General features: G+C 33.3%; 5 protein-coding genes across 6 annotated transcripts; 3 read left to right on the forward strand and 2 right to left on the reverse strand.

Annotated features, from left to right (window-relative positions):
• Window positions 7280-12304, reverse strand: LOC104748161. The gene is made up of 8 exons (XM_010469843.1): window positions 12293-12304; window positions 12053-12205; window positions 9632-9715; window positions 9423-9542; window positions 9271-9345; window positions 9019-9143; window positions 7494-7586; window positions 7280-7400 (listed from the first exon to the last, which is right to left on the reverse strand). Exons 1-8 carry the CDS (start codon window positions 12302-12304, stop codon window positions 7280-7282), a joined length of 783 nt encoding a protein of 260 aa, XP_010468145.1.
• Window positions 12780-15334, forward strand: LOC104745506 (nucleolar protein 56-like). The gene is made up of 8 exons (XM_010466762.2): window positions 12780-13084; window positions 13306-13520; window positions 13619-13776; window positions 13867-14054; window positions 14148-14400; window positions 14475-14623; window positions 14716-14850; window positions 14947-15334. Exons 1-8 carry the CDS (start codon window positions 12880-12882, stop codon window positions 15138-15140), a joined length of 1497 nt encoding a protein of 498 aa, XP_010465064.1. The 5' UTR covers window positions 12780-12879; the 3' UTR covers window positions 15141-15334.
• LOC104745507 lies at window positions 15458-16259 on the reverse strand. Its single transcript, XM_010466763.2, has one exon. It carries the CDS (start codon window positions 16186-16188, stop codon window positions 15577-15579), a length of 612 nt encoding a protein of 203 aa, XP_010465065.1. The 5' UTR covers window positions 16189-16259; the 3' UTR covers window positions 15458-15576.
• On the forward strand, window positions 16569-17341 carry LOC104745508. The gene has a single exon (XM_010466764.2). It carries the CDS (start codon window positions 16611-16613, stop codon window positions 17196-17198), a length of 588 nt encoding a protein of 195 aa, XP_010465066.1. The 5' UTR covers window positions 16569-16610; the 3' UTR covers window positions 17199-17341.
• LOC104745509 (zinc finger protein CONSTANS-LIKE 10-like) lies at window positions 20119-21403 on the forward strand. Of its 2 annotated transcripts, none has more exons than XM_010466766.2 (4): window positions 20119-20489; window positions 20613-20747; window positions 20838-21002; window positions 21093-21403. In XM_010466766.2, the coding sequence occupies exons 1-4, from the start codon at window positions 20133-20135 to the stop codon at window positions 21204-21206; spliced, it is 771 nt and encodes a 256-aa protein (XP_010465068.1). In that variant the 5' UTR covers window positions 20119-20132; the 3' UTR covers window positions 21207-21403. The 2 variants fall into 2 exon arrangements, with proteins under 2 accessions (XP_010465068.1, XP_010465069.1); XM_010466767.2 differs by having other exon boundaries at window positions 21096-21403.

The raw sequence follows: 22842 nt of genomic DNA on the forward strand, positions 1-22842 counted from the left end.
CTATACAAGAAACAAGAAACAAAAAGAACGTTAGAGAAAGGTCCATGCAACAACAAAAATTAACAGTTCCAAGAGAGACATCTCATTTAATAGCATGATAAATGAATCTCAGTTTATGCAAAACAATTTTACAATACAAACAAAAACCACCCATGCATTCACCAAAATCAAAAGATTCAATGAGAACTTTTCCCGATGTGGTAAGAAATAAGAGATGAACTCAGTTTTTAATCCTTAGAGAGATTTCCCAAATTGAATCTGTATTGATCTCAAGAATCTCAAGAACGCATGTCGGACGAATTGAAGAAAAAGACGATTTCGCTCAACTCTTTTAACTGATTATATATACTTCACTCGAGACCTCTCTAAAACTCTGCGTTATAAAAACTAGTTTCTAAAATATAAAATTGACAATAAAAATAAAGAGATAATTTTATGAAGTTATGTTGACTGTTGAACCCCTAAATTTTAGAATGTTTCATAGATAGACACAAATTATTTAAAGAGATCACAATTTATACCAAAAGGTGAGAAACTGGGATTTTCTTTTCCTTTTAGAAAAATAGATNATTCATTTTTTTTTTTTTTTTTTTTTTTGTCAAAGATTCATTGTATTTTTTTATTTACAAAGAAAACTGTAAAATATATAAAACTATTGTTTGTTTGTTTGCTTTTTTACATGAACAATATTGGCACATGTTAGTCATTTTGCGTGGTTTGGTTGAGCCCGATAGAATTAATGGGCCAGCCCCATCTAGCTAATGTTAGAACAAACGCCGTCATCATCTTCCCTGCGTAAAACCTTAAACCCTAATCTCTTTGATTCTTCTCCGAAACGGAAAACTGCAGCATAAATAGATACTCGCCTTTCAATTTTAAAACAGACGGCTAGGGTTTTCTTTGCTTCTCTCTACAATGGCGTTGTATATTCTTTCCGAATCACCCTCCGGCTACGGACTGTACGAGGCACACGGTATAGAGGAGATTGGACAGAACGCGGAGGCGGTTCGGAGCTCCGTCTCGGACCTTAGTCGGTTCGGGCGGGTCGTCCAGCTCACTGCGTTTCAACCGTTCCAGTCTGCACTCGATGCTCTCAACCAAGTCAACGCCGTCTCTGAAGGTTAACTCTCCACTAAGTTACAGCTCTCTTTTACTGTATTACTTGCTTTCTATTATGTTTATGCTTGAAAGAGCATTTTTGTATTCTAGAAATCGAGCACTTACATAATTGGGATTTTGTCTTGAAAGACCACAGTTGGAATCTGCTTATTCTGTTTTGTTTTAGTTTTTGTTTGAGGTTCTTGATAACAAGTATTGATATTTGTATTGGTGTGTAGGAAACATGAGTGATGAGCTAAGAAGTTTTCTGGAGCTGAATCTCCCGAAAGTGAAGGAAGGAGAGAAGCCCAAGTTTAGTTTGGGAGTGGGTGAGCCAAAACTCGGGTCTTGCATATTTGAAGCCACTAAAACTCCTTGCCAGAGCAATGAGTTCATCCATGAGCTTCTTAGAGGTGTGCGCCAGCATTTTGATAGGTTCATCAAAGACATTGTTTCCCAAAAACGTCAGAACGCATTTTGATAGGTTCATCATCAAAGAGCTTCTTTCGCAATGTTATTTATTCAAAAACGGCTTCGTTTTCGTGTATTGGGACAAAAAAATCTCTATTATAGTAAAAGAGAAGTACAACTTCTCCCACTACCAAAATTGCCATCGGACTTAGACTAGAAAATATTGTCATTAAGGGTAGATTAGTACTTAATCATGTCTTAGTCGGGTTTAATTTTTTAAATTACCCGAAAGTTATCAATCGGATAGTTTGTATTTTGTAGTTATAGCCAATTACGACAATAGAATCTTAAGTAGAATCATAAATGGGTTTCACATTTTTAACAAGTGAGCTTTTTTTGTTTTTTTCCAATTTTTTCCCCCGATGAACATAATTTTAGAATCTCATATGTGTATTGGAGAATTCAATTTGTTTCCCTCATAATCCTTTGCTGGACAAATAACAACGTTGGAGAAGGCGCTTGCCGGTGGGGATTCACCGGAATTATGCCATGTTCGATAAAAAAATGAGATAAATAAAATGGTTTTTGTTTTTAATAATTAATTGATGGATCTAACATACAGTTCTGTGCAAAACTCATAAAATCATGAAAAAAATCAAGTGCTAGCGTGATTTTGCAGAAATGGAATCTGCAAAAATCCAATCTTAAGGAAGAAGATAAGGATAATTTAGTAATTTACTCTTAACTAAAAAAAATTGAGTGGGTTCGAACCCAAGACCAAGTCGTACATCGAACTCAGCCTCTCTCACCACCAAACTATGCTAAATTATACAGAATGGGTTAAAAACAAACTATATATTCACCATCACAACTGATAAAAATATAAATAAAATTATCATTAATTGCCGTAAAAAATCTTAACAAAATATTCTATAAATATGACATATTAATTTCAAAGATATTGTTTTGTCCTAAAGTTTTGGTAACTTATAAAATTAAGTACTTATTATAGATTAATCGTATAAAATTAACATTTACTAAAATGTTAACAATAAAAATTAAATCAAATCATCATTAACTGCTAGAACAGACTTAACAAAAATATTTCAGAAACATCGGATATTGATTTAGCAAATATTGATAGGTCCTACTGTCCTAGATTTTGGAAACTATTACAATTAATATAATCTTTTGAGTGAATATAATAGCACATTCGAATTTATACTAACTACAATTCTTTCAAACTTTTTAAATATATTCTTTAATTAGCATAATTAATAATTAATAGAAATGATACAAATCTCATAATATCATAAATATATTCCATTATTTAGTTTGCAATTGCGTCAATCCCAAAAGCACAATTGGAATCATATTCTTTTTGGAATCATATTCTTTATATATACAATCTTAATTTCCAAATTATCTTATTATCACAGATTTTCTAAACTAATTCCATCACTACCTTCATTAGCATATTCAGATGTTATATATCATATTCATATGTTTAAAAAAATATATTATATTGAGATGTTTAAAGATTAAATTATCCTAACCATGTTTAAAAGGTAAATTGTTCTTATTTTACAGGATTGGGACTCATTTGAGAAATTGCAACTATACAAAATTTTATTCTTATAATGGTCAAATTGTTAAGTTTCTTATACAATCTATGCTCTTATTTATTTACAACAGGTTCAAGAAAATTTTATTGTTGATGCAACTACATTTTCTTCCAAGCAAGAAGCAATGGAGCAAAGGAATTCTGGATGATGAGAACTAAGGGGAATGGCCACACATAGAAAAAAAGAACTAAGTAATTAGAATTTTTAAATGTGAAAAATATTATCTTGGAGACAACTATAGTTAACTATACTATTTATATATTTTATTGAGCCAAATACTATGTATTTTCTTACTTAAGGGAAATAATACTTGCATGTGTCACACAAGTTTCTTTTTAGTCGGTATTATGGTTTTTCTAAATGAAATTTTGGTAATTTTCATTCTCATTTATATTGTATGATGTTCTTACGTAATTATTTTACTCTCAATTGTACTCTTAAAATTTTTAATATTAAATATGTTTAATTTCTTCTTCTAATCCTAACTCATCATAATACCATTTACTCAGATTGTTTTTTTATCTTTTATTTTATTCAAACTTCTTACAATAATATTGGAAATGAAAATGAAAATGAATAGTATATACAATCTGTTATGGATCGTAGTATCCGCAAATATTCTTCGTAGTGCTATTTTTTTTTCATTTTATTTCTTTTTGTTATATCAAAACTCATTATATTATTATTTATTATATTTTTTTTATTATTTAATACTATTTTATCCTAACTCTTTACACAAATATATAGTTTCCAATAATCAACCGTGATATAGCAAAATAAAAATGTAACATATTTCAATCTGTTATGAATCGTATATATCCATAAATATTCCCCCGCGCTGTAGCGCGGATCCGATCCTAATGTATTAGTATAAATGGAAACATAATTAATTCAACACAAGTATGGTATACTGTACAAATCTCAGTAGTGAAGAATCTGTCTGTTTGTTTTTCTTTTTAAGAAGATTGAAACCATGTAGTAATTGAACCTTTGAAATCCACCTTTGTTTGATTTACTTTTGTTTTGGGTGAATTGGTTTTCTCTTGGTTCACTTTTTATATGTTTTTTTTAATGCGATTCTATCCATATTCATCAATACTGATTAGAAATTATTAGTTTTAATTAGCTGATTAATGATGAGTTCCAGTTTAATTTTATTGTTTTACACACAAAAGAGTTGCTTCAAGTTGGGCCGCCTGTTCTTCTTTACTAAGGCCCAGATCCAATGACACACTCGTAATTGTAGACAGTCTAAACACTAAATCAAAAAAAGCTAACTATGTTTAGCACATTCTTACCTACCCTTAACCACATATGTAGAGAACAGAATCACTCCTATGGCTATGATATACTTATGAGAGTAGTACTTCCGAAATTTCCACACTAGCACATGGTGCTGATGGATATATCAATGACATGGCATGATAACAATTGGGCTTTACAGTGAAACACTTCACAAAATTAACTTTTAGTAGATTCTAATAATAAGTCACAGTTTTCTTGACTATATGATAATATCTTCCACTAAACAAGAAATACTAAAAAGAATAGGGATTTTGGTCAATAATGCCATTTTACTTAAAAACTTGTCAAAAATGCTAGTTTTGGTTGAGTTCGTGAGAAATGCCATTTTTTGGGTTTGGAAGAGATGACTAAAGACGAATTTGCCTTCGATCTAATATAGGGGAGGTAGACAAAAACAACAGAAAGACATGTCCATCAGCATTAGAATGCCTATCGCCGATTGTGTATGGACAAGTTTCATTATATTGGCTCTGGTCATATTGTAATAGAGAGATGACAATAAGGTAGACCAAAAAACACTGCATTAGTTGTACAACCATATTAAAGGTAGACACAAACAACATGAATACATGTCCATCGACTAGGATAATGGTAGAAGAAACGGTAGACAAAAACAGCAAATATACAATTTTCACCACATAGGACAAACATTAAGTGTTGTTTGTACAAAAATGGACTAATAATTATTGTGTGACTTGTGAATGGTCCATCAGCGAGTGGACATCTACCTTGTCTGTCTGATCTGGTCCACCATGGCCACATCATTGTCAGTGAGTACTCCAACAACATTACTACAGTAACAAGAAATGAATATGTTAGTTAATCGATAGACAAACAGGTTTTGAATAACAATTTTCACAATCAACAATGGATGACCAAACATATATGAATATGTAAATGGAGACATGGTTGTGATGGACATGAATCATGCCTATTTAGTCCATCGAGAGACAAAAGAAGTCTTGTCCACCGGACTGTGGATCTGGTCCACCGGAGATGCATTAAATGTGTTCTTTGAATCGCAAATTCTGGGCAGGTGAATCATATAGAGGTTTGAAAGAGAGATGAAAATTTGGAGAAAGAGAGAATTGGATATGTGTAGAGATGTGGGTTTAGAGAAAGACAATGAAGTTTTAGAGGTTTTGAGAAAAACCAATGAAGTTTTAGAGGTTTTGAGGAAAACAAAAATGGTGAATTAGAAAGAGATAGAGAGAGATCGAGAGAAATGAGAGAAGTAAGAGAAGAAGAGAGAAAAAAATGAAATCCATGGGAGAAAGGCACAAGGGTATTCTTACATTCCCTTTGTGGCAGGTGGGAAAAGACAAACACAAAAATGGCATTGGTGAGAAAGATGGACACTGTTCATGGCATAATTGGCTAATTTCTCAAAAGAATATCTCACAAATAACCAACTCACACCCAAATTCATATATAGTATATTTTAGCTACTACAAATCTAAGAAAAAATAACACAGCAACCAAATTCATAGTTATATGTTGAAGGCTGTTTTCTCTGAACTTTGTGTAATACCTTTCGTGCCAATCATGGCCATGGTGGTTGATACATTCAGCTCTTCCATGACACCAGATGGTGACTTTGAAACAGTCATGACTCCCCTGTGTCTACCATCACTAAATCTTGATCACCCCAATACGACCTACCATACAATCGAGATCCATATATATAGTAACTCCAAGTTCATCCACTACAATAGCTCTATTCTCCTACAATGCATTACTAGGAAAACTCGATTCTTTTTGTTTACCATGGAATGGTAAGGAAAGAAAAAGCAAACTGAAATTTTAAATGTCAGCAAAACGTACCCAAGATATGTTTTGACATTGGGACTTGCAACTTTTTGGTATCTGCGTCTGGTATTGTAGTACTATTTGATAGTAGTGGCATTAACCAAAGATTCCTTGATAAATCAAGACATGGAAGTTTCAAAATTCTTTAAGAACCATGTCCTTTTATACATTTCATGAGGTGAGAAGTAAAAAGGAGAAAAGGAAGGAGGCAAGTCTTCTTCTTTCTTTCAGTTATTATTTGTCTTTAGATTCAACAGGTTGCATGATTTGTGATTCACATACCAATCCTTATACTACTGTGTGTGCACCAATTGCTCTTATAATAGCTTTCCCTTATCTCATATGATCACTCTCTGACTGCCTGCAGAATATAGTGCCAATTATCCAAACAAGTGGCAGAGGTGGTCGGAGGAACTTTGCTTCAAGTTCAAGTAAACTTATCAAGGTTGTTTGTTTTCTTTTTTTCATATCTTAGAAACAACAATTGTCATGCTCTTCCCTTTTTTTAAGCTCTTTGTTGACATTCCTATACAGGTAATGGAAGAAGTAGTGCATCTTTTAAAAGGGAAAATGGAGCTGCTCATGCAACAAGAGGTTCTAGAACTGCCCTGCCTGCCACTAGCAAAGCTACAAACATCACAGTACCTAGTGAAATGAAGTATGTTTTAGTTTACATATCATCCTTCTTTGTCTCTACCATTTATGGGTGCTTTTCGTTTTTTTCTCCTATTAAGTATCATAGTATACACCTTCTGCAGGGTTTCTGGTCCTTCCATATATTATGGTATCTGCAAGGGACGAATACGGTATATATGATCTTTCAAAAACAGATAAAAATTATGTTATCTAGTTAAGTCAATCATAAAGTTCAAGATGATCCTTCTTTCCATCCACATTACACCCATCCTCAAGAAATGTGTCGAAACAGAGAATCCTCTGTTACAGTGACTCTGTCTCTGCCGAACCCGAAATAATATTTTTAACTCTGTAATCTTTACAAATGGTCTAATTGTAAAACAAAAACGAATTGATTAATCAGAGAATGAATGGTGGTGGAGAGGGTCACCTTCAGAGACGACGTCGATCTGGTTGAGAAATAAGCCCGGCAATGGATTACATTCCTTGAGGATGAAGCAATTGTGAGTTGGTCTCCTGTGTTTCGGAACACCAAGATTTATGATGACGGATACGTTCTTGTCCGGCCTCGGAGCTTATATTCGCTTACCTTATGAACAAAGACCTTACCTCTGTGCTATACGGGCAGACTCAGATGAGGAAGGCATTTGGACCAATTCCTTAATCTGTCTCTTCAATGATGCAACCTGATTATCGCCGAACCTAGCAAATAAATGAATGTTTAAGGATTCATATTTTCGAACCAGATTGAGGAGACATGAGCCTAAAGATGCAGATATTCCCAAGTTGCGCAGAGGCTGAGAATGAGAACCTGATTGCCAGGTTTCCACAAGAATTTATCTCCAAACCTCAGAGTCATAATACGAGAAGTTCAAAGGTGTACATTTACATTCTTTTTAGAAAATGAGCTTGTGTGTAATTGGGATTATATAGTCGAGTTTTCTCTTTTGACTGTGTATTGGAACACAGCTTATTACACTTCTTACTATAGTTAGAATCACTTCTTTTCTGTTCAAGTTTTTGCCTGTGGTTTTAATGATTAGTCTTGATATTTTACGTTGGTTTTACTTTTACACCTTAAAATTTGTAGGGTGTATGAGTGATGAGCTGAGAAGTTTCCTGGAGTTTGAATCCACCAAAAGTGAAGAAAGGTAAGAAACTCAAGTTTTTCTTAAAAATGTCTAACAAAAACTTCAATTGTGTTTTTATAGAAAATTAAGTAGAAACTTAGTTGGTTTCATTAACATGAAGAAGGATACAAAAAGAAATAGAAGCAACTATGTTCTATGTTCTGTGATGAAGTAGCTCTCCTGACTTTTACTCGGATTTGAAAAAAGTGCGTCCTGTTGCATCTGTATAAATGCTCTTATGTTAACCTGATGCAACAGCCTGTATCGGTACTTAATTTTCTATACACTGCAGGTATACAGCGTGTATTATACTTGTTTTTTTTCATCTGCAGGTATACAGCGTGTATTAAACTATTAATAATATAAGCACTGGGTACTAACCCGCCGACAACCGCGGACTGAATTTTTTTCTAATAAATATTTGTAATAATTTATTTTGTTATTATATTATTTATTATTTTTAAAATTTAATTTGTTAAGTCGATTAGATTTTTGATAAAAAAAATTAACCTGTTCTGGTATTAAATGTTGATAAAATTTGTAGCTGTAGATTTTATTAAATTAGATTTTTAAAATCTTAGCTGCTAATTTTTTAATAATATTTTTTTTTCAAGTACGAATTAGTTTAGATTCTAATAGATTTTATTTAATTTGATATGTCTACAATTTTTTTGTTTATTAATAATTAATAAAGATTAGTTAATTAATCAAACTTTTTTAATGGCAACTGAATGTAAATTTTTATATATTTTAATATTAGTTTCATATTTGTACTTCCTAATATAGTAGGATGCCACCTCAAAAGTTAATTTTTATATATTGCTTCTAATAATCAACGTGTATTAAATACTTTATTTTTTCCTTCTTCAATCAATCAGATAGCTTGTGATTTGGGAACTACTAACCATCCGGAATCAAACATGACTCTCTTCACCTCATTTTGGGAGTCAACCCAGCCCAGTGTGTAGTGGTCAAGCATCACTGATAAAAAAATTTGTAGGTACCCAGCTACCGCTACATCCTTGATCTGGGAAACTAAAGACTCCACATACGGGCAGAGGTAAATGTCTAAACACAGTCTTGGCTTTTGTTTTTCCAACAGTTTCATACAAGTAGCAAATTGCCTGCACTTAAAAGATCAATTTGCATAATTAAATACAGCTAAAAAGGTATAATATCTATTATATGTATTAATTGTACTAAACTTACTCATTAAGTAGGTGCTTGATAATGTCTGTGAGATAAAAAAAAACTACACTGTAAGGGTGGATGATCTCCTTGAGATGATCAACTACCCCATAAAGAGGTTCAATGACCTCTTGAAGAGCTTCCTACAAATTGTAAATATATAGAGTAATAAGTTAATTCTGAACGGTCAAACTAGAATCAGATGAGAAACGTATCATACCCGAAGTTTATCTTGATCAAAGTTAGCCATGGCACACAAGAGTCCATATGCTACAACGTCCTCGGACGAGAGTACCTCACTGTAATCGTACTTATTGACATCTTTGATAAGTTTGAGAAACTACCAAAATATAAACAAAGAAATCAAGAGATTGGATTATATAATACATGAAGACGTTGTAGTGTATATAAGGTATGAAGTTAACTTACCCCTTCAGCAGCATTATTGTATTTTCCTTCGCCAAGATCTGCTAATGACGAAGCACAGTCTAGCTTGAACTTATATTGTTCACTCTAATTGTAATAGGCGATTTGGATCATTGTTCGGTATCTAGCCTCGCTGAATTCCTTGGTCTCCAGCGCAACCAAAATGGTAAACATGGAAGCCTCAATCTGTTGAGCCCGTTGATAGAACAGCGTGAAATTAGTTATAGATCCAATATGATAGCACATATAGTCATGAAGAAATGAAAGCTGATCCTTTTCATGTTGAGACTGGGAAACATAAACATTGATGGTGTTTATTATATATACAGAAACATAAATATAATCACAAAATAATATACTATCTTATATAATAAAGAAGAGTTCATTCTAAAATTTTATTCCAGAACTTGACACATGTCACCTAACGAGTTATTATTTACCTAAAAAGTTATTATCTGTAAAAAAACAACTTGATTCAAAGTAATATATTATAATATGTTCAATTTTTTTTCTACTTTTTAATTATAATTTCCAATAATAATTTTCTGTTTTATTTTATCACTTTAATAGAAATAATTCACATAATAGGATTATTAATTTATTTTGTAATTTTATTCTAATTATAATAAACTAAATTTTTTTTAATATAGAGTTTATTTAAACCTTTCATCTAGAACTTGACACTTGTCACCTAAATAGTTAATATCTGTAAAAAAACAACTTGAATCAAAGTAATATATCATAAGATGTTCAATTATTCTTCTACTTTTTAACCATAATTTCTAATAATAAATTTTTGTTCCATTTCTTCACTTTAATATAAATAATTCACATAATATGATTATTAATTTGTTTTGTAATTTCACTCTAATTATAATAAACTAAAATATATTTTAATATATAAAATTTATAAATATTTATAGAGAAAGAGCTGAATACATATTTCGTTTTAAGAGAGAACAAAATGTATATGAAAAATTACAATTTGATTAGCTTGAAGTTCCTGTCATATATTTATATTTATATTTATAGTAATTTCAAATTTTTATATTCAAACCAAAAAATCAGTTCTTTATTCACAATAACTTTATTTTAAAGAATTTTTTACATATTGTATTAACTTCCATATTCTATCAAATATTTTGTAACTCTCATATTTATAATCACATTTATATTTTAAGGCACTAAATTTTAATTAATTGCAATTATTTATTTGTGTTTATGTTATTTTTTTCACCTCCATAGTATTAATAGCATTCTAATGAATGATAATGACAATTAAAAATAGAATAAATAATAAAAGATATTAATATTTAATTATTGTATTTTTGTAATTCTTATATACTTTATGTAATATTTCAACATGTGTGTATGATATATATATATATATATGTAAGATATGATATATATATATATATGTAAGATATGATATATATATATGTATATATATATATATTTTTGTTTTAAAATATGATGAAATATTTAACTTTTCTATCATCTAAATTGTTCTTAATTTTTTTTTGGGATATTAGTACTACATATATATTATTCCTATATTATGAACATCAAGATGTATAGTTTATTTTTAATTTTACTTGTCATCCTTAAGATATGTTGCATATTTTATATTTTGCTTTTATTTATTATTTATTTTAAGATAAATAATTCACATGAAATTATTATGTAACTATTTTCAATTTCTAGTCACTTATTAATATTATTCTAATCATATATCATTTATCAGTATATATTTAATTAACATATATATATATATATATACTATGTTTATATTAATGTATTAAAACCAAATTATTGTGAATTGTAAATATATATAACTTAGTTTTTGGTCTCACTTATACTGGTATAATTGAATTTTCCATATGATTTTTATATATGACTTTATCAATCATCTCGGAAAATCATCTTTAGTTTCGATTAATCATCTCGAATAATATTTTTTTTCATAATGAATCTAAATAACATAATAAATAATAGGTAAGTTTTCTTGTATTTGTTGGACAGTGGAAAAACTATTGAAGGAACTAAGAAAGCTATAAAACCATAATTAAGGGAAATTTTCTATAATTTTTGTACAAGTTTTGAAGATACGTATTTAAAAGAATATTTATGTAATATAAACTATTAATTAATCAATTTATTCAATAAATTATTAAACTGCTTTAAAAGTATATAATTATATTTTGTTATATTAATTTCAAATCCATGCAACGCATGGGACATTATCTAGTATATAAATATAACAGGGTGGTGGAATTAATCGTCGAATCCGTTGTATAGACCTTGTACACCTCCCAGCGTATAGTCTGTCTGCAAGATAGTCTTCTCCTAATCTCCCATTAATTTGGTTTACAACCTGGAGGTACAAAGATATGTCACAAACATATCTTCCCCAACGTAAGAGACCATGCGCCAATCGGATCGCATCTCCATGAAGTCTCCGTAAAACATATCACCAAAGCAATGGTTGGCGATATGCACATGCCTTAGTATTTGATTTCTTTCCATGTAGCTTATTGCGTATTCTTGAACATCCATGTAACAAACATCCTCTTGATCCTAAAAGAAAGTGAATGCCAGTTGCAAAAGAAGTTGAGCTAGAATAAGAAAGCAAGTATCAAACAAAAAAACTGGTTTAAAACTTACCTCATTGGCCATCTTGCTAAGCGACAGATTTTGCAAATGGAAGGAATAGGAGATGACTTCTTCTGTAAGAGAAACTATATATAGCAAATTAGGAGGGGAGTTTTCAACCAGAGAAAACAATTGTTCCGACTTCCAAGGGTCGAATCTGATTTTTAATAGCATGCCAATTAGGCATATTAGTTTTTTAAAACACTGAGTGAAGAACTAGATATATATATATATATTCATATTTATATTCACAGAAAACCAAACCCTCCCAAGTCCCATCCCATTGGTGAAGGATCATAAATCATACAGTACAAGGAAACCAAACCCTCCCAAGTCCCAAATAGGAAATAAACAAAAAGTGAATTGGAAAACCCAATTGAGAAAATACTACTCTGCACAGTTTTTATTCTCCGAGATTACTTAATGGGCCAGGCCCATTTAGTTAATGTTAGAGCAAAAGCCGTCATCATCTTCCCTGCGTAAAAACCTTAAACCCTAATCTCTCTAATTCTTCTCCGAAACAGAAGCTGCTGCATAAATAAATACTCGACTTTCAATTTTTTAAAAGAGACGGCTAGGGTTTATTGCTTCTCTCTACAATGGCGTTGTATCTTCTTTCCGAATCAGCCTCCGGCTTCGGACTGTACTCGGCACACGGTATAGATGAGATTGGACAGAACGCGGAGGCGGTTCGGAGCTCCGTCTCGGACCTTAGTCGGTTCGGGCGGGTCGTCCAGCTCACTGCGTTTCAACCGTTCCAGTCTGCACTCGATGCTCTCAACCAAACCAGCGCCGTCTCTGAAGGTTAACTCTCCACTAAATTACAGCTCTCATATACTCTATTATGTTCATGCTTTGAAATAGCTTTTTTAATTCTAGAATTGAGCTCTTACATAATTGGGATTTTGTCTTGAAAGAACACAGTTGGAATCTGCTTATTCTGTTTTGTTTTAGTTTTTTTTTGCTTGCGGTTTTGATAACAAGTGTTGATCTTTGTATTGGTTCTACACCTTTTAAACTTGTAGGGTATATGAGTGATGAGCTGAGAAGTTTTCTGGAGCTGAATCTCCCGAAAGTGAAGGAAGGGAAGAAGCCCAAGTTTAGTTTGGGAGTGGCTGAGCCAAAAATCGGGTCTTGCATATTTGAAGCCACTAACATTCCTTGCCAGAGCAATGAGTTCATCCATGAGCTTCTTAGAGGTGTGCGCCAGCATTTTGATAGGTTCATCAAAGACCTAAAGGTGACAACTTTTTTTTATGATTTACCTTATACTTATATCTCTGCTGATGTTTATCGCTATTTTATGCTCAATATCAATTCAATTTCTTATAAATGTAGCCTGGTGATTTGGAAAAAGCTCAACTTGGACTAGCTCACAGTTACAGTAGAGCAAAGGTGAAGTTCAATGTTAACCGGGTGGATAACATGGTTATTCAAGCTATTTTCCTACTTGACACGCTTGATAAGGATGTCAATTCCTTTGCTATGAGAGTCAGGTTTGTTTTTGCCTTTAAGATTATGTCTTGTTCTCTGTTTACCGTGAGAGAAAATGGTTTCTGAGAGCAGTATATGTAATGTTTTTGCAGAGAATGGTACTCGTGGCACTTCCCTGAACTTGTCAAGATAGTCAATGATAATTACCTTTATGCCAGAGTTTCAAAGATTATCGAGGACAAGTCGAAGTTGTCTGAAGAGCATATCCCAATGCTTACTGAAGTCTTGGGGGATGAAGATAAGGCAAGAGAGGTTGTTGAAGCTGGAAAAGCATCCATGGGTAAGAAACTGTTGGAGCTTGTTTGATGATTTCGTACAATTTATCTATTAGTTTGTCTTGTTCTAAGCCATTGCTTGTTTTCCCTATCTGAAGGCCAGGATTTATCACCCGTTGATCTGATCAACGTCCAGACCTTTGCTCAGAGAGTTATGGACCTCGCTGATTACAGGAAGAAGCTCCATGATTATCTTGTTACTAAAATGAGCGACATTGCTCCAAATTTGGCAGCCTTGATCGGAGAGATGGTTGGTGCTAGGTTGATTTCACATGCAGGAAGTCTTACAAATCTTGCCAAGTGCCCATCGTCAACTCTCCAGATTCTCGGTGCTGAGAAGGCTCTTTTCAGGTGCATTTTCAAGCTTTGTTTCTGTTATGAAGGTTCAATTTCACTGCAGTGACTGACTTTTATGTAAATTTCAGGGCGCTGAAAACACGTGGAAACACACCCAAATATGGTCTTATATTCCATTCGTCATTCATCGGGCGTGCATCTGCCAAAAACAAGGGCCGTATTGCTCGTTACCTTGCAAACAAGTGTTCCATTGCATCCCGGATTGATTGTTTCGCTGGTAAATATCTAGACTCCCCTAAATAAGAAAGAGTTGTTTGGAATAGTGAGATAATGCATTGCTGTTTAAAACTGTGGTGTTGTCGTATGCAGATAGCAGCACTACAGCTTTCGGTGAGAAACTAAGGGAGCAAGTGGAGGAACGACTTGAGTTTTATGACAAAGGTGTTGCCCCACGTAAGAATGTTGACGTAATGAAAGAAGTGCTGGAAAATCTTGAAAAGAAAGGTACATATGACTCTCTCTCTCTAATGAACCAACAAAGCTCTCTGATCTTTTGAGCTAAAACGGTTTTGTTTGATGGGTTGTTCTCTCTTTTTCTAGACGAGGGAGAAGCAACAGTAGAAGTCTCAGAGAAGAAAAAGAAGAGAAAGACAGAGGACAAGGAAGAGGAGAAATCAAAGAAAAAGAAGAAGAAAAGCAAAGCAGTAGAAGAAGAGGAGTTGACAACAACAGATAATGGTGACAGCAAGAAGAAGAAGAAGAAGAAGAAAACCAAGTCACAAGATGATGAATAAACAAACAAGTCTGAGTAGTAGTAATGCACTAGTTTTTAGTTTTCTTTCTTCCACATAGCTTTTGATTACTAATTTACTATTGAGCCTGTCTCAAACTAGTTCTTTTTCCCCACATGGCTCTGTTTTTGACTTTAAAACAGCTTTTAAACATGGAGAAATTATATATCAGATTTTCAGGTTGGTTATTATTAATTTTCAGGTCAAATTGAAAATCAAAATCTTGAAACGGATCTTTTTCAAGTACATATATTTATGTGTTCTGTTCTTTGAAAATGATTAAACAAATTAAAAAACACTACAGATAAGGATTGAAGAAGATGAATCAAACATGTTCTTTATTATCTGAAACAAAAAGCTAAAATTGCAGAAACCAGAGAGTTCTGCTGTGACTCATTCATTACAAATGCGAAATCAAAAGAGCATAATAAGAGAATCTTTAATCGCAGAGAATGAGTCTAATCATCGCAAGAACCAAACACGATACAGAGAAGAAGAAGAGCGTTACAAAATCCCTAGCAGACCATTTCCTCACAGGCTTCGACTCAACTCTCAAACTCTTTGCTCTACGAAGAGCGTCCACTTCCTTAAGCAAATCAAATTCGATACCTTTCTTCTTCAACTCCTCAACGCACTTACGCAGAAGCTTCCCATCTTCTTTCTCCCTCTCTAACAGCTTCTCAAGATGAGACTCCACTTCAGATTTGTACCGTACCGCCCAAATGATCCCCAACGAAGACAAGAGAGCGCAGAGTGAAGGGATCCAAGATCTTTTACAGGCACTGGAAGCAGCAGCGACAGATGAAGAAGAAGAAGCGTGGAAGAGGAGTAGCAGAGAAATGGAGTGGAAGAGAAAGAAGAAAATGTAAAGCTGAGTGATTTCTCTACGAACAGAGTCGATCTGAGATTCTTTGTGGGAGACGCGGCTGAGGATGAGCTCTTCTTCTTTTAACCATTGTTTCAGGAGAAGCTTGTGTGTTGGTGTATCTGCTATCTGGTGAAGAGGATGTCTCGTCTTCGCCTCCATGATCGTGCTCTGATCTGACGCCATTGATGTGATAATATAGAGAAACAGAGATAGAGAAATGTAAGTTTGTGTGATTGATTCGCTGAGGAGAAGAAAATGTGGATTTTATTAATAACGTCAAGGCTCTTTCGTAACGGCTCTTTTGGGTTTTATTTTTTTAAATTTTATGTGAATTTACAGATTTGCCCTCAGCGTCTCTAACGGTCATTAAAATACAGCTCGACTTGGCACCGTCGAACGTTCTTAAACTGGCCCACTGTAAATTAGGCCCATTTATGGCCCATAATAACAGAAAGAAATAAAGACGTCTACCACTCACGTTATATTTGTGTTAACTAACGCTTGAACCACGTGTCATCTGCAACCAATCGAATTTTTATCTCCGAACGTTACGAAATCGTAACAGCACTTAAGGAGGTAAGAACGTAGACAATGGTGGTGTGGTGATGATTCACACTTACCTACAAAAAGTGAGAAGAGCAATAAAACATATGAACAAGAAAATGGCTTTGCTTGGAAAGCTTCTTCTTCTAACCACACTTGTAACAACAATATCAGTAATCACCAGAGCCGATGAAGAGCTGATGATGCAACAATGTCACAACTCTGACAATCCCACCTTGTGTCTTCGCTGTCTAAGCTCCGACCCCGCTTCTCCTAAAGCCGACAAATTTGCACTGGCTCGAATCATCCTCAGATGCATCAACTCTCACCTCATCACCCTTACCAAGAATGTCTCCACTTTGGGCTCCGAGCACTACTACCGAAATCCCAAGGCTGAAGCAGCGTTGAAGCAGTGCGGTTTGGGCTTCTCGACGGCTAAGCGTGGTGTGGGAGAGGCCGACGCTCACTTGTCAGTCGGAGATTACGACAAGGCTGCGTATGACGTCAGCGTCAAAGTGGTGGATCCTCCGTTTTCATGCAAAACCAATCTCGAGACACTCAACATCCAAGTGCCCTCAAGTTTCCGTTACCATATGGAGGTTTACTTGGCGTTGACTCAAGCTCTCCTCAGGATCGTTGATCGCTTCTAGATAGTTTATGTTTCTCCATCAAGCCATTTTCTTATTATCCTTATATTATCAGAGTCTTTAATTATGTCTAGGCCTCAAAATTAAAATCCAAATTTGCTTGTTCGTGTTATGAAGCTAAAAACAAAGTAGCTGATATTTTTATATGGTTCTGTTATTTATTTATTTATTTATTTTGCACTGATATAAGCTTCATTAATCCTAGTCAATGGGTCAAACCTCTCGAGAATACTCCAAATATAGATGAATTAAGGAGTTAGATCATAACATCAAGATAGTCAAAATCATCACAGAGTATAAAATAGAGAACTTATGAGTTGTTTGAGAACAAAATCATTTCAAGCCACATATTGCCGGAGATGAAGGATCGAAATGTTTATTTACCTACTCTGTTTAACGAAACAGAGTTTCTAAGTTCCAAGAGCCAAATAAGAAATTCATCATTTATCTCTGCTTATGGTGATCAATATCTTTTAGAACTGAATGAGAAATTAACAGAAAACTTTGTATTCTGTTCTCTAGGATAAAAGATAGAGATGATGTTTAGGCAGCAACTCGAGCCCGGTTGCCTAAGCATGCAGAACAAAATCAGGACATATCTTCTCTTTTTTGGCAGCATATACAATAGTAAATGTAACTATGTGGGGAAAGAATACTCTTCTAAAGTGGATTAAATTTTATGTGAAAATAGTTGGAAAACAACTTTTTAACTTCTTCTTTTTTTTTGATTCTTCAAGGAAACAGCTACATGCCTAAAGATTCATTCTTCAGGCAACATGCACCAATAACAATAGCCAAACACAACTTGCAACAATTTCAAGTTAAGCTTTCTTCTTTTCTTTTCTTCTCATTTCATCTTAATTTTACATATTTATCTCTCTCAGAATTCTTCCCATAAAAACCTTTTTTTTTTTTTTTTGCTTCAACAAAAAAAAAAAAAGGTTTGAAATTTTGTGACAGTTTATAATACATTTTTGTAAGAGTTACAGTTAGACTGTATAGATCAGTCTTTTTGAGAAGAATGAATGCTTCTTTCAAAGTGTAGGATAACTAAAGGTAGGAATCTTTTCTGATAACAAATAAAAGATCGAACTAAGATATCAGTTTCGCTTTAGCTTAACAGAACACATGAGAGTAAGATTTCCAAGAACAACTTTTTTTTAAGTTTGAACGAAAAGCAACCAAAAACTCAAAAAATTATATATAAACAATTCAGTAAAAAAGGTATCAGTACTTTGAAAGGCAACACGACGCAGAGTTTCAGATATTGTTAATTCACTGCTGTTAGAGATAGCTGATGAATGTTTTTTTGGAAGAGCATAATGAAATCCACAAATAGGATAAGATCGGATAGTAGATTTCGAAATAAAATGATATTCTATTCTTATGCATGTATGCATGGCAATTTCGTAACTTTTTTTTTTTACTTGTTAATAATTAATACCCAATTCTCATGTTGATTTTATTACAATAGATGACAGTTAACTGGCATGTTATGATGTATATAGTTTGAGATATTTTGGAAGATCTTCTTTTTTTCTCATAAAATATTTCATTGTCTAGTCCACGAGACCGAGTTTGAAGTTTAGCAGATCATGGACAGAGAATCTAATATTATGAAGTTGTACAACTTCACAGAAAACAAGATAAAGGAAAGAAAAACATGTCTCACTTTAGTCTTTGAATGCATATTCAGTCATGTCATGACCCATCCATCATCTTTCTTCGAATCTCCTATCTCACAGAACATGTTTTGAGGCAGCCATTCGTATTTGATATCTACGCTTATGATCTCGTATCAGTCCCACTAGCCATATTTGATTTTTAGCATTGTCTTCATTTTTTCAAAACAAACCAATTCGTGGTGATTTAGAGGTTGAAAAATATGTAATATATACAACTTAAGGAATTTGAATCATGGCAAGAATCTTCACAGATCCCAGAGATTACCGACGTTGGTGGTTATATACTTATATATTAGAAGCATTGCCGACTAAAGTTTCGATATCAAATCTTGTGTAATACGCATACATGGTTGTCATGCAAAAGCACTATTATTAATTCTACTTCTGCAGGGCATATCAATTGGACTGTGGAAAGATGGGTAAATAGACACAAATCTAAGTTCGTAGACAATATCGTAAATATTTATAGGTAGAGATTCATTCAAGTCGTAGGGGCTGTTTTGCACATAAAAGTAATTAATAAACTAAAATGGTGCAAAATATTGGAAGAACATGTGTTAAGATTCTGGGGCTAGGCGTAGGGTTTCTCTTTACGTAGTTTTCATAGCGTGAGTATTTGTGTACGGCCTTTTGAAAAATAACGCGAAAACATTTATTCTCATTTTTATAAATTCTCTTTTTTCTGTTTAATGAAAAAAGACGAGACAAGAACATTGGCAACTGAGGACAACTGGTGTGGCTTAAATTAGATATCTAATTATTCGCGTGTGCTCCATATATTATCTAACGTATCACCATTCGACAAATGTATCTTAGTATATTTCAAAATTTTATATTCGATTAGTGAAGCTGTTTATAGTTTTTATATTATAGCTAGTAGTTACAATTTTACCATTTGTTACAACAAACTTTCGAATAAAACAAGCACAGGGTGAACTAAATATTTAAAAGGACCATCTCAAGTCTCAACTGATAATTATAATCACATGTAGTTGTTAAGATGTTAAGTTAAGAAAATGGCTTTGACAGCATGAAAAGAGAGTGTAAGAAGTTATTAACAGAGCATAGAGAGTCTCACACTAACTGTAAGTCTGGTGTGTTCGGTCTGCCCAATTTGTGTTACGGTCAGCCTGCCCCAACTCAACAACTTGTAACATCCCCACACAAAAACTCCTCTCAACGTTTCCTATATATATACACACTTGCACACACTCTCATTTCCTCCCAAACAACCCCAACCTAATTAAACAAAATGGCATCATCATCTCTTCCTCACTTCTACGGCGGTGATTTCACAACATTTTCCGGCGAGACTTCTTCACAGTTTCACGGCTCTTCTTCATGTCCTGACGTAGACTCTGCGTTATCTAGCTACCTTGACGAATGTTATGGTTCCTTTAACACCTCTTCTAATCCAGCTGAATCCATCTTTGTACCCCAAGTTTTTGGGATTTCTGACGCCGTCTCTGTGCCTGAATACAACAATTACTACCAGAAAATGAGTGTGAATAATGCCACACAATACTTTCACGGTGGAGATCAAGAATACTACGGATTTTCACCGGAGATCAAGCCCTTGTTCCGTCCGGCCACAGGAGAGCAATCTTGGGTACGTATACACGTCTCAAAATCATTTACTAATAAGAGAGACATGCATGTAGTACTATATTATTATAAATGATTATTAAAACACATAACAATTGAAATCAAAGAAAATATTTATTTGGAGCAGGGAAATAGTGAAGGAGGGATACAAGCTGATCAGCCAAACATAAAAGTGGGACGTTATTCGGTGGAGGAACGTAAAGACAGAATTATGAGGTACTTGAAGAAAAAGAACCAACGCAACTTCAATAAGACCATCAAGGTACGTATACATATACACTCTCATTCTTATTTAGTTAATTGTACTATTTGGTTATTGAATGTTCATGAATTATGTTATATGTATATGCAGTATGTTTGTCGTAAAACCTTAGCCGACCGGCGTGTTCGAGTTCGGGGACGATTTGCCAGAAACAATGAAACATGTGAAGAACAATCTCACATGTCTAAGAATCACAACAACCATTCTGAAAAAGACGAAGATATGTTTTCAGGATCGGACGACTATCTAATGCAGGTATTACTTAATTATTCCAAGACAGCATGTATTATTATTATATGCCATCATTACTTGTAATTTGTAAATCTAATGCATCACAATTTTCAGCAGATGGAACATGATGACGGATGGCTTCACGAAGCAATGTCCAACCTCATTCCTTTTCCTTGTGAATTTGACACACCTGGAGATGCTCATCATCCAAACACGTGGACCTTCTGATCTTAATTACTACTACCTATCAAATTTACTTAATTCCGAATCAATTCATGTCGCTAGCTATTGAATTTGATCAGTTAGTTTAGTTTACTTAAGCAACTTATTTATATATATATATATATATATTTTCATGGTAGATTTATCATAATGTACTTAATTATTCCTGGGGTTAATGAACATGAAGATTCTGTCTAAGTGAATAAAATAAAAGAACTTCACTTTTTATCATCATATCTAATTATTACGTGAGAATAATTTTAGCCAATGGCAATCAAGATCAGATTATTATGGTTTCTTTCATCTACTTTACCTTTTTACGGTAAATCAAAAGTTAATATGAAAACCAAAAGGACGATTCTAAGAGGGGTGAAAAGTTTGTTGAGATTATTTAAGGCAAACAACATCTTTGATTACGATGCGAATAAATTGGGTGAGTCGATAAGAGATTAATTAACTAGTGGATTCGTGGAACAATTGTGTATTAAGGAATATGTGATGCAATTTTAATCATAAGACGGAATGACTAAACGTAAAATAGCTTGTGGCCTTTCTTTTATCTTTCTTCCGATGCTTACATATGAATGGATATAAAGAATAATGCCGACTTATATATTGGTCACAACAAAACAGAGAAACATGATAAGTTGTACATGAAATTCTTGCAATGATAGGCAAGGAGCTAAAGAATGATGTCTACAAATTAATTAATTAAAGCATCCAATTATTCATTATAGGTTTTATTATTATTGATGCATGAAAATATAGAGAGAGGATGGAGATGAAAGACATGATACGGAACCAAGTTCCAATCACTTTTTAAGACATATAATTCTTATAACAAACATAATAAGGCTTCAAAATCTGCAAATTATATTCTCTGAAATTTGTCCCCTTTATTTTCTGCTTTGACGAATATATGTGAAGATGAAGGCTGAAGCCCTCTCATTTGCTTTTTACTTTTCCACCTTTTTCTTCTCGACACACTTCTAATGATAAATAAATGAAACTTATGTACCTAAAACAAAAATTTATATATATGTGTATATTTTTCCAAAAAAAATTCTAAACGTATATTAGTATTGATTTCTGGAATCTATAATAGTATTGAAGTAGTATTAAGTCTCACGATTTGGATCTACCATAGAAAATTATATATTTATGTCACTGAAGTGTGTTGACCCTGCTTTTTGACGTTGGGCACATATATGATACAATCTATCGCATATGCTTAGGTCAAAACAAGATAATAAAGATTGCATCAAGTAATCATTAGTTGTTTATCTTCATTTGCCAGTCTTCTTACTATCAAGAAAGATATAAGTGTTTCACATATATTTTCAATAATTTCGGTAAATTCCCACTATCTCAAACTTTTTTTTGTCTTCTATATATAACTGGTCAACTTGAACAGGCAAAAGGCAATATAGGCCTTAATTCAGTTTTCTAAAATTCAAGTGATACAAGTATTCAGTATAATGTTCACGTGGTTAAGCACTTAATTAGTTACTACTTTGTATAACCCTTATTTAACCATTTTTGGGGTTTTTTTTTGGCACTTGTTGCCTTACTAATTTGTATTTCCTTTGCTTAGAATGTATTTCTAAAGGTTGAGATTTTAGTGTAATGATACCAAGATGTT

Source organism: Camelina sativa, chromosome 15 (genome assembly GCF_000633955.1).
Source record: "Camelina sativa cultivar DH55 chromosome 15, Cs, whole genome shotgun sequence".
Classification (NCBI taxonomy): Eukaryota; Viridiplantae; Streptophyta; class Magnoliopsida; order Brassicales; family Brassicaceae; genus Camelina; species Camelina sativa.